We start from the raw sequence: 12,962 nt of genomic DNA, 5'->3' as shown, positions 1-12,962 counted from the left end.
GAAAAACATTACAAAATTTCATCTTGCTGTCCAAAGATACACAACCACAAATTACCATGAGAGCTAGCTCCAAAAATGAAGCCTTCTCAAGCTTCAGACAAAGGAGTGTTGAAGAATATTGAACAGGTTTGTGTCATCATCTACGCCAGCTGTCTGGTGTTTTTTCTCTGAATCTGTTATGCTGTTTTTTCAGTAGTCACCAAACAGATGTTCATACACTGAGCCAAAGAGGTGGAGACACGTAAATGCAAGTGCCAGTCTGTCCGAATTAACTGGAATTCATTAATTGGAAAACAGAAAAAATATTCATTTTACATACATTTTGCATTCTTTCCACTGGTGATGCAAAATGCCACAAATGAAAATAATCCTTACAAAATGAATGCTTCTGTATGCAATATAAAGTTCTGCATGATGCAACCCATGTCAGTCATGCTGATAGCAGTTAGATGTGGGCCAAATACTATTTGCAAACAGTGTTTTATGTGTTGTTTTAGCATCTTAGTTGCCAGATGAGTGAGGATTTCCACATAAAACAATACAATGGATGCCATAAAGTTTAGAAAACACACAGGAAGGTATTTGAAAGACAATTTAGGATGTTTTTCTGTGATCGAAAACTTTCCTGACACTGAATTATTGATAATACATATACATATACAATAAACTGCACTAATCCGGTGCTGTTGCAAGCAGATTAAAACAAATGCAGAGAAACATTTGCAGCGATTTTGACCTACAGCAACTCTGGTAACGTCATCGTCCTCCCACTGATGAATGTCTAGAGGAATCAGTCGGTTTGCTGTTGATTACCAAGGACAGTGAGATGTGCATTGCGGGGAGCGGAAGAGCGTTTAATATGCGGACAAAGTAGCAGGCGGAGCAACAAGTCTCAGCTTGAGCACAAAGACAGCTGACATGTGGCATGGGACACATAAACTCACACACAATCAGTTTTCTGATTGTGTGTGAGCCTCTCTCCTGTGAAATTCTACAATATCATTTCAGATTCAATTCATCCCACACATCCCCGAAGACAATAAGGCAATTCCGATTCCTGTCTGCCTCTCAACCAACTCAAACACACACATGGGGAGAAACAGCTCTGTTCGTGCCCATGTTCTGATTAAAAGAGATGTTTTCGATGCTGCTGCTGAATATGTTGCGCAATAGAGAGCGTTACAAAAGCGTCCGCGTGAGAATGAGCCCGTCCACACCTGTCTCGCCCAGACACAGATACGGCTGGCTCTCTCTCTCTCTCCTCGTCAAAGGCTTCAACCCTCAATGGCATTGTTTGCCTTCAACTCCTTGCTGCCATGGTAACAAGAGCAGAGAGAGGATGGGTTATAAATGAGAGATAGTGAGAGGGCATGACCCGCACTACGCCTGCCACTCTCTCATGCAATCATGTTTAGTAGTCTGGCTGAATGAACAATGACCAGTGTGTTTAGGTGATATCGAATGGACAAGTTAGGTTTAATAACCACTTTCCGGCTTGTATCATTGCCTGCTTAAAGATACAATGCAATATGATTTATTTGAGCATCTATATTATGGCTGTATTCATATCTTCTTGAAGAGATTGACTTGTTCATGCCCTAGTCCATCCTTAAAGGAAAAATCCCCCCTCAGATGCTCTAACATTGCTATTTGTCATTGATCTGTGATGTTTTTTTTGTGATGAAGTGTTGTGTGAAATTTAGTTTTTTGGTGTACCCACTTTCCCTCAACCTGCCTTGTCTACTTCTACTTCAGTTAGTGATTTCCTACATTTCCCAGAATGCCTTTGGGGTTTTCATGTAGGAGGACAGAACAATAGTGACTAGCGACAACAATAGTAAGGGCAACAGAGAGTCTTTCCAGTAGAAGAGTATGGGAGAAAATTGACGCAACATGTCTTATGGTTGCATTGCATTATGGTCTAGAAACTCATGTTTAACTGTCACATCCTGTCAGTCCTTGTATCCAAAGCTCAGCCAATAAATTTCAAAGTAAAAACAGCTTTAATCCAGCAAACCCCGATGTGAACAAAGCCAGCAGGGCAACAGCGTTTCAGCAGTGTGCCATACTGTTATTATGGATTGTAAGGTAAGTAAGATAGGAGGTTTGCATCACCATTTTCAAACTACTGCGGTCTTGAGGTAGGTAATTGTTATTATTATGGTGAGATATTGTGCGTGTATGTGTGTGTGTGTGTGTGTCAGAGTCTCCATGATTTACGGCTCCATGTTTTGAGTCGTCTGAGAGTTGACATCATCACGGTCTCCACGGAGCCCCCAGCATGATTTCATTGATAATCTACTGAACTAATGTTTTGTCTTGACAAGAGCATTCATGTCTAAATTGAGACATAATTTGTAGTTCCATCAAAAGCACTGCATTTGGAATTAAGCCTTATTTCATCTGTCTGGTGTTGTGATTGCTGAGGGCCTTTGATTCTGGGAAATCCTCTGGGGGGGCAGGGAGGGTACAGACACTAGATTAAAGACGAATGACGTTGGGAACTGATGATATATTTAAGATTCACTCCGAGTCTAATGAGCGCTCCCTCCGTCTGAGCATACTAATGCTCAAACAGGCAAGGACGCGTAAATGGAAGAGGCCAGACAATAATCTCTCTTTGTCCAATGACAAACTCACAAATTGCAGCTCTGCCGTTCTGCTTTTCCCTCGGCCTCGTCCTTGGATTCCTCCATTGTTTCCACCTGAGAGGGTTGAAAGCCCTGCTGCTCGTCTCTCCCTCGCGCCCTTCGAGAAGCCGTTACCAAAGCGGTCGCTTGGAAAAAAAAGTGACAAAGCGCTTTAGAGGAGTATTGATTTGGAATCAGACCCGCAAGCCCGTCTGGTTGTACACGGAGGCGTCGGAGCGGGGGGGGGGGGGGGGGGGGGCATTCGTGTTTCAGTCTCTGATTTCTCAGCCAGGGGTTATTATCTACATGACCCCGGCACACAGCACACACACTGTTTATGCCATACCCTCCCTACACATGGGCGTTCTCTCTCGCTCTCTCTCTCTCACACACACACACGTGCAGTATACACAGACAAACACACGCAGACACGAATGGAAAGTGCTATTCAGAGCAAAGCAGATGGATGGCTGAGTTCGGTGTGCCAAATGGAGGGCTGAATGGGAAAAAATTCACCTCGACGCACCAGGAGGCTCACTGACTGTTGCGATGCCAGTTCATTTCATTAGGAAGCCTCTCATGGCCTCAAAGGGCAAAGCAAATATACTCACATCGGCTGTTATGTGCTTGAGCATACACACGCACGTGTATACAAAAACACACACAAGACTCAAACCAGCCCATAAAGTGATAGATTTATATCCACTTGTTTTCTATTTACAGTCAGATTGCACTGTAAACCGCATCCTGCCATAGCCACTGGGCTCAAGCCCACCACCACCCATTTAATTTGGGCTGGGGGAGAACGCATGCTTGCCCAAAATGGAGATTGTTTTGCTCAGTGATTCCCTTTGAAATGATAAACCAGAGCAGAACTGGTTCAGCTCCAATCAAAGATATCAAGTACATATGTGCCTTGGGGACACACTTCACTTAACCAATAGATCAATTAACCAATGAGTCAGTCAGAGAGTCAATGTCTAATTTTTATCATCCAAAACATCCATCATTTTATGAGTCATGTAGTCATTGTGTCATAAATCCAGATGCTATTCCTAAGGGTAACATTCCCTGTTTTCTCTCATCCGTAACGCTGAGCCTTGTTGCTTACATTCACTCACACACACACACACACACGCAGGCATGCATTTATGCGTCACAAATTACCTGTCTTCTCGTCAAGCGTGATATGTGCGACAACATCTCTGGTCAGAGCAGACAGTGTGCTGTTAGAAGGGAAAAAGGTCTTTTTTCACAAGGTCAACAGCTGCCTGCCACACAGCATCAGCCTCAGACACAGTGACAGCATCTCAAAGCAGAGCCGCCGATGACTGACACATCCAATAGGGAGGCAGGAGAGGGCCAACGTTGAGGATGGCTCTGCATAGCAATTTTACATAGTTAGCTTATTGCGATGCTTCAAAAAGTTACACCAAACTTGAAAGGCTAGAGTGAATAACGGACATTTGAAATACAAAATCACTCACCCTCAGTGTCATTACTGTGTCTGCTTACACGGTCCCATTTAGGTTTGTGTAAGGTTCATGCAAATTTGTATCTATGGTAACATGATTTCAACATGTCTTTTACAAGAGCTCATCCATTTTGTTAAACTAATAGATAGAAGTCAGTGTTTGAGCAAAGACCGAGACTCAAGAAGAATATCACTTTGTCCAATAAAATGGCCGACATGTTTGTCCATTTGTAGACTTCAATCCACTTGGATTTCCTGCCAAGCAAAGCAAGGCTTGCTGTTTTGCAGTCATTTTTTCACTCTTCCTTGTCTCCTGAAGCTGTTGATGAAAATTCCCTCCATCAATTCAAATCTCCGGCCTACTGCTGTCTAGCCAGTGGTCTCACTGAACCTCCAGAGAGGCATTTTCAACAACAGTTCCTTCACAGCAATGAACACATCTCTAGAAAACCAGAGGAGGGGGGGATGCTTCTCACCATCAAAGATGAATAACCATGTTTTATTCTTCCCACGAAAAACGGTGACTCACAAGGAAATTGTCAGAGACATTACATCCTCTGATCCTCTGTTGCTCTTTTTTTCTAATTTGTCAAATTAATTCAAGAAGCACCATCTTTCACTTACATGGCATGGAACAGTAAAATGATATGGGGTTGCCTTGGACCGGAAACGAAAAACATATTTAATTTGCACAATTTTCACATTTTCACAGCTGCACATGTTTCCAATCGTAGTGGGAGACAATTCCTCTGTGGCCAACAGCCTGAGGCTTGAAGACATTAGACTTTACTCTCCTCTCTCTCTCTCTCTCGCACTCTCTCTCGCACTCACTCACTCACTCTTTCCATCCTGTAATACACCTTAAGACAGGGTGCCTATTCATCGACAACTTCCCCCATCAGGAGATACATTCTTCATGCTGCATGCTACGTTTTACAGGAAACTCCTACATAGGCATATTAACTGTATCTGGACCCACCGACATGCTTGCCAAATAATCTAAAACAAACAGAATTTAACCCAAAGAAGCACTCAGGTATCTTAAAAATATTTATTTTCCCCAAAACGGTCACCAGCAGTTTCTTTAGAAGTTCCCACTATAACAAACAAACCCACTGTGTGCCTGTATTTTGTTAGAGTAGTCCACATCTGAAAATGCGAGTTTAAAGTTAAGCTACTGTGCCACTGCTCACTCAATCTGCAGGCTGAAAAGTGACTTGACAGTGTTGATAGCTGCTGTATATTCTACTGAGGAGTCTACTGAGGAGTAATTACTGTTATTCTAAAAGGCTTACTGACGTGTTTGGATCAGTGAAGAACGGACGGGTAAACAGGCGCAGTGTGTTTAAAAAGCACAAAGCAGCAGCTTCATCTGCCCCGAACCAAGAGACAAATTAACTGCATAATGTGGCATTTCTTCAAGATATTAAGGAAATGAAACCACCAATTTTTCATTTGTTGTCAACAGACAGTTTGACAACAGAAGTTTCCCTCACTGTCCTCAGTCTCTGTCTCTCTCTCTCTCTCTCTCTCTCTCTCTCATACACACACACTCAAACACGCACGCACACACACACACTTTGGCAGCAGTTACAGTGCAGGCATAAGTGGAAAATGGCCTTCATACTCCATTCTGGATCGGGATGGGGGTGGTGGGGGTGGGGGTGGGGGAGGCGGTTTTTGGGGGAGGCCCCTCAGATGTCTGACATGTTTCTGCAGGACCGCAGGCCACTGGCTGGCGCAGAGCGCAGGCTTGTGGTGGGCTGTTTGTCTGCGTGAAGCTGGCCTGGCCTCCCGTTCCCCTGCATCTGTTCCCCATTAGCAGAGCCGAGAGTATAAAGCAGGGAGCTGACAGGGGCTGGGACCACTGCAGTTCCTGCCTGGATCATGGGGCTTACTATCTGGCTGTGCGTGCTCTGCCTGCAGGCGAGCCTGCTGTCACACGCCCTCGACTGCTCAGGAGCAACCCAGGGGGAGCGCTGTGTAAGCGGACCGCTCGCAGATGGACAGGTAAGAGGTGCACTTTAAAGAAGGCCTTGTAATGGATGTGGTGGTTCTAATGGTAGTGAGGTACAGTGGTAACCAAAGGTGCTCATTATGCACCGATCCTTCATCTGCCCTGTTTTGATACTACAACAGCAGCCAATTCTTATTTGAATGTAATGTAGGCATATTGTTACATAACGCTCACCTCTCTCAATCAAAAGGCTGCCACACTACTCCTCTTGGGAACTGAAGGTGAATCGAATTTGAATTACCTGAATTGTCTCCAACAAGGAAGCTACAGAGTACAAGCACTTTCTGTAATGCAAGCTGGCAGTAGAAAGTGGGACTACATCTGTAGTGATATGACTGCTGTCATCCATTTGGCACAGTAGTGCTGATAATAGTGCTGGCATTGGAGTTCAATGTAAAGGTCAATTTTATTTTAATTTTAAGGAAATAGTGTGTTTGATCATAAAAAATGTAACCGAATGTACAAAATATTAGGAACATCTTCCTGATATTCAGTTGAGCCCCTTTTGCACAATCCACATCTCAAAGCTTAAAAATCCTTCTCTAACTCGTCTGCTTCTCTTTATCTACATCTCCTCCTTTGTGATTGGTATAGATTTAATAAGGGAAATCAATAAGGGATAATGGCTTTTACGTGGATTAACTTCCCATCAATGTTCTTAATGAAAAGAACACTGATGGGGACACTGAGGTGTCCCACATATTTTGTGGGACACCTCAGTGAGTATTACAAGTAGCATACTCATAGTTCTTCATAGTTCATAGCTCAAACAATGTGGTTAGTGTTTATACAGTAGCCCAAGCAGGGGAAGTCAGTAACTCACATGGAATGTAAGAGTGCTGTGACTCCTTCCAGAGAGGGTGCTGTGACGAAAATAGTGGTCAGATGTGTTTTAGGATGTATGTAGTTTAAGTTTTCCTTAAAGGATAAGGCCGGTGTTTTTTAATGCATTGCTTACCGTCAACAAATCCTATGAAAATAACTAAATCAACAATGCGTTTGCTCTACTCCTGTTACTTTCTGACTTCCCACGTACCGTTTTTAGCCGTCAAAAAGCTAAAAACCTTGAAATACAGCTCACAAAGACATAGTTTCAATTTTAAAAATCGCTAACTGTTACCACAAAAAGTCAGGCTGTTGTAGTTATTACCAAATCAAATTCAAATGGGAACAAATTCTTCATTACGCCGGGGACTATTTTCGGTACTACTTTCCTGAGATCGCAAAGTGTTTACAGCCGGCTTATTAAGTTGTTTGAGGAAAAAGTCGGCTGGCCCGGTGCATCGTGATGATGAAATATGTTGCCCAGAGCAACGGCATGGCTCTTTGACGTGTTTTTAATCGTTTTTTTAATACAATGGAGTTCTATGGCTGCTGGGACATGGCTGCATTGGGCACCGGCTACATGGACGAGATTTGTTGGCAAAACAAAATCATTGCTGATTTTGTTATTTTCATAGGATTTGTTGACGGTAAGAAATGCATTAAAAAACACCGGCCTTATCCTTTAACCTTTAGATCTGGAGACGTGTCATTTGAGTCTGACAGAAACAAAGTCTCATTGTAATGGGTTTTGCAGCCATAATGCCACCACACCAAAAATATACCCTCTGTGGAACAAAATCCTTCAGCTCCCTTTTGGCTCTTCATGTGGCTACCGGCTGTTATACTTTATACTTGTGGTCAACATTTTTCTGTGGACAGTCCTCATGTTCTGTCCAAAGTAATCATCCTCATCTGGACAACGGATTCAACAGCTGCAGGAGTCGAGAGGAGGATTTTCACTCACACATGAAAGAGTTTTGGTTGGGAATTCTGTTCCATCTGAGGTAGTTTGGGAGGCTTTGTGCCACATATGTGTTTTCCTGCTACAGTTATTTGTAACATAATTGCAGCATGCGCAATTATAAACTTCAGATGTGGCGGGAGCTAACTGATACCCGGGGCAGTGTCTTTTCAGAGTCCTCATTTGCTGCGTTTGGTTTAGTTCAATCCTTATTTGTATGTGCCTTTTCCCACCAAGGTCACTTGCTTTATAATAGAGCAGAATACATTAAGTGAGTAATTTATGGGACTCGTCAACATATAATGCCTGCAACAGCAGAAAAACTAAATGGACTGTGGCAAGTTTTGATGCTGTATTTTGCATAATAGCCTAATGAAAAAAAAAAAAAAAAAACATAACTCAATGTAATGAAGGAATCAAGACCCAAAAGAGCACAGCTAATTTATACCCATAATGTTGCCATGTTGGCGACCTCAGTGCAGAGGAATTTTTTTTTTTTTTCCATAGTCACTTATACAGTATACATCACTCATTGTGGCATTTTGTTAGAGGGGACAATATGGCCAGATTTGTCTGGGCCAATGGAATATGGATACAATTTAGCACTATACAGTATTTTCACACTGCTGAATGAAAACCGAAGTAAAATTAAGTACACTATACTGAGTGGACTGGTCACCAATTCATAAACAGTCAGTGGAACTGTGCAGTATCTGAGCCAGCACAATGCAGCTGCAGCAAAGTACCGGTCAGCTTTTCACTGTAATCACTGACACTGGCCAGTGCTTGACCAGCGCTGTGACCAGTAAGAGAATAATGTGTTGAATTTTGTTGCAGTTGGAGAATATTCTTCATGGAATCATAATTTGATAGGGTAATATAAATTGTACTGTAGTCTAAATCCACTTGTACTGAGACATTTCCAGCATCATTGTTGACTCTTTGGCCCTCTCCTCTTCCTCTCCTCAGTATGATGATGTGAAGCAGCAGAGGGCGCTGCCCTCAGCCGGCACCGCCAGGAAACAAACACCGGTATGTAGCACCACTTACCCTCACCCTGCACAAGGGCATCCCCCAGCCTGCACCAGGCTCACCTCTCACAGAGGTTTGGACCATGGATCACACATGAAAGTGTGATCAGAGCTCCACAGGTGGCATGAGATGAGTGAGCAGACAAGCCAAAAGAGGAGGCAGGGTGGGACCAGAGAGAGGAGACAGAGACAAACAACAAGGGAAAATGACATGGTGCAGAAAGGGGGGTGGGTAGTTCAGAGAGATAGGTCTTTCTTTCTGATATAACAAACAACATAATTATGTTAATCCATACTAACTGAATGACTAGATAATTAAATTAGTGTGACTAAGCTATTTGTCAGCAGAACTAAAACATTATAGCCACAGAAAGCATCTGGTAGGTTTTGAAGTGGCTATGAGAGGACATTGACACCAGTGTAGCACGATAAACACTCTATGATATACTCAATATACAATATACAATATATACAATTTCCATTATAGTGGACCAAAGCTACAGCTTTAAATTGAAACCTGCAAAGCTACTGTGTTACTGAGGGTGTACTGTATAGTTGTCCTTCATTTGTCCACTGCACACAGATGAGCAGTCTACGCCTGCAGCTACACTTATATTCAGAAGTGAGAAACATGCAATAAATAACACATGCATGTTGAACTTGTCCTTCAACCCCAAATGGTACATCAATTGTGCCACAGCCAATTCTAAAATACATAACAACACACATCCCACAACAATGCTGTGGATTGAAAATGTTCTTCAAAATGTAGGACAATAGCAACCATAGTAGGCACTTCAACTAGCATCACAAACAAGTCTAAAACAGTTCTGTTGTAGCCAGTGTTGTTCTCTTTGTTTTCAACAGAACAAGGGATAGGAAGTGTCTCTACATTATGGGTAACAAACTTTAGTTTCTCAGTTACATAACTTGAAAAAAAAAAAGCATTGATGGAGTCAAGGCCCCTAGAGTAGCATTATAAATTTACCACAATGTCCTAATTGACAATCTGAAGCCCATTCTTACTTGAAGTGACAGTGCATTCATTAGGAAAGACTAGAGAGGATCAATAACAATCCTCCATTTATGTCTAGATCGATGAGAAATGCAGGAAATGGCTGGGCTACCAACAATAACAGCTTTGCGGTTTCCTCTTCCTAATGCTTATGTTGCCAAAAAGAACACAAAAACACTGCCAAAAGAACAAATGAGACCCAAACAGAACAGGATAGAACAGAAACAGAACAGGACAGGACAGGACAGGACAGGACAGGACAGGACAGAACAGAACAGAACAGAACAGAACAGAACAGAACAGGACAGGACAGGACAGGACAGGAGAGGACAGGACAGGACAGAAGAGAAGAGAAGAGAAGAGAAGAGGAGAGAAGAGAAGAGAAGAGAAGAGAAGAGAAGAGAAGAGAAGAGAAGAGAAGAGAAGAGAAGAGAAGAGAAGAGAAGAGAAGAGAAGAGGACAGAACAGAACAGAACAAAATCAAAGAGAGTGTCTCACCTCAGTATCCACTTTCTTTTGGGGGAAAAAAATCATGAGGCAAAGCAAGAAATCGCTGGAATCTCCTCCCTAATCAAACGGCCTGTGGAAACGGCACATGGAAAACAAAACAAACTCACAACAGTGTTGAATAAGCAAAGTATCCCTAATACGCTGAATGATGCATAGATGACTAATTCATCACATAGAGAGACATGCAGGAGTTAGTAATTACATTTCGTTGCATGTTGTTTCATTGTGTGGTTGTGAATGTCTCATCCTGCAGCTTATGGTCAGACGTAAGAGACAGTTGGAGCGGAGGGGGCCCACCCACCTGAGTCACCCCGGCCTGCCTGGGGCCGTCTCTGTCAAGGGCTTCCCTAACACTCTCATCCAGGTAAAACAGTCAGCCACACACACAAGAGTCAGAGGGGGCAGGGGTAGGAGAGGGGAGGGGAAAGACTTACATGCAAGGTCCGGTGACGTTTTAGTCATATGCACATCACCCATAGGTGCTGGGCTGAAGGAAAATCCAAGAACAACCCATAGATTAGTATTACACGATTTTCCGAACAATTCAGCAGTGCAACAAGCATGCACAAAATCTATGATGGCGACTTTTGTATAGAAAAGTGAAAAGAGGGAGACAAAGACTAAAGAGTGGGCACAGGCAGATGGACAAACAGAAAGGGGCAGAAACAAACGGTGGGGAAACAGATATATAGAGAGAAAAATAATAAATAAATAATAATAAATAAAAATGACCATATGAGAATAAGGTGTTAGCACATGATCGCAGTGAACCTTGATGCAGCAACTTTCATGACTGTCCTATGCTCAGTGTGTGTGTGTGTGTGTTTTGTAAATTCAGATTTAATTTAGTGGATTCAAAGCTGTTGTGTATGTATCCATGTGTCCACTCTCCCCTGTGTCTGTGGTCTTCCAGGCGGACAGGGCCAGAAGACACCTGGCTCAAGCTGGGAATAAGAAAAAGAACAAGCGTAAATCCCGCGTCGGCTCCTTCTCCCTCCTTAGCAACAACACCCCATCCGCCCCCCTACAGGTGAGTCTCCATGGCAACCCCAGAGCAAAGGAGCAGCTGGGGCAAAGGGGCCGGATGCACTAGCAGAGTTATAAGGCCACCTCACTTGGTTTTATTTGATCAGTTTGGTGCACTTACGGGCACAATCTGTTAGGAAGGAAGTGTTTGCTGTGCCCATTCAGTGGTTTTCTTGTGATGGAAAATATTCGTCATAGTCTCTTGAAGCATCCACCCCAATAAGGTGTATAATGCACTGTATGCTACATGTGCAACTGACCTCTCTGTGAGTCTGTAATGAAAATCTTGCAGAAGATCTCACAGATGTAAAGTCGAATATTCTGCTAACTAACGCTGTGTGCGATCATACTTCCAGGTCACTAGAGCACGGAGACAGCTGAAGAACGAGCCGGCCAAAAGGGGGAAGACAGGTCGGTCCGGGGCATACTCTATTCTGGTGAGGCATCGTGAAGTTTCTCCAATGATTTTGCTCTCATGAAGTCAAATGTATTAGTGTTTGTTACCCTGCACTCAAACTTCTTAATAAAAATTATGGATACTGGTTTTGCCACATGACAAGAACAACAATTTGTTTTCACGAGCCTGGGTAGCAGGGCAAGTGACTGAATTTCTCATTTGGGTTCCAGCCTATAAAGTCTTAGGACCCTCAATATCAGACATTTGTTGAATATTTCATTTAACATGCTGAATATTCTCTAGGGGGATCCACAGAGCGAGGGGCAGAATGACAGACCCAAAAGGAGTGTACAGAAGAAAAGAGCTGCAAGGAATGTTTGTTCATAATAACATTCTGTTTTATTTTGGCAAAGCCTTACAAGGCATATACAGAACAAGATTGTGTCCAGATTTGACCAAAATTAGGACAGGCAAACAAATTGAAGATTGGTGTGAAAATGTCGCATTTGGAATGGCAATTTTGGTGTTTATTTGAAGAAATCTTGCTGTGTGTGCCCACCTTTACTGTTTCAACTGTAAGCTAGCTAACTTTTTTAAGTCAGTCTGGAAACGTATTGATACTTTTTAATATACTATTTCAAGTTTCTAATATATAACTGCATGTTATGAAAACACATTGCAAAAGATCCCATATCTTGGGGTCGACCATTTTGTTGTAACGTATTTAATCAGAGATTCTTTTTCCTCTTTTATGATTTCATGATTTAAGATTGGGGGTATATTTTTGCAGAAATGTTTCTTTTATAAAGTGTTTTTGTATCAGGTTTCAATAAAGTGTGAGTTGAGACAAATGGTAGAAATGTCTTGGCTTCAGTCTTTAAACATTAAGCACTTTGCACTCTCTTTGAGCACTTTCAATAATATTGGATAACAGTTTTTACACTCTGAGCTCCATTAAGAAATTGAATAACAGTTTTTGTAGCAGCTCAGTCTTTCCCTCTCTCTTTCCCAGAATAACACTCACATTTCCCATGCAAGGGTCTGCAAAACTGCCAACACTTGATTCATAAAATTAA

General features: G+C 42.5%; 1 protein-coding gene across 1 annotated transcript; it reads left to right on the top strand.

Annotated features, from left to right (window-relative positions):
• The first annotated feature begins 5,954 nt into the window (after positions 1 to 5,954).
• LOC139923874 (uncharacterized) lies at positions 5,955 to 12,728 on the top strand. Its single transcript, XM_071914757.2, has 6 exons — positions 5,955 to 6,114; positions 8,877 to 8,939; positions 10,717 to 10,827; positions 11,377 to 11,493; positions 11,846 to 11,926; positions 12,190 to 12,728. Exons 1-6 carry the CDS (start codon positions 5,992 to 5,994, stop codon positions 12,271 to 12,273), a joined length of 579 nt encoding a protein of 192 aa, XP_071770858.1. The 5' UTR covers positions 5,955 to 5,991; the 3' UTR covers positions 12,274 to 12,728.
• Positions 12,729 to 12,962: the final 234 nt, after the last annotated feature.

This window comes from Centroberyx gerrardi, chromosome 22, assembly GCF_048128805.1.
Source record: "Centroberyx gerrardi isolate f3 chromosome 22, fCenGer3.hap1.cur.20231027, whole genome shotgun sequence".
Taxonomy (NCBI): domain Eukaryota; kingdom Metazoa; phylum Chordata; class Actinopteri; order Beryciformes; family Berycidae; genus Centroberyx; species Centroberyx gerrardi.
The sequence above is the reverse complement of the archived record's forward strand: the minus strand, read 5'-3'. Positions and strand labels throughout refer to the sequence as shown.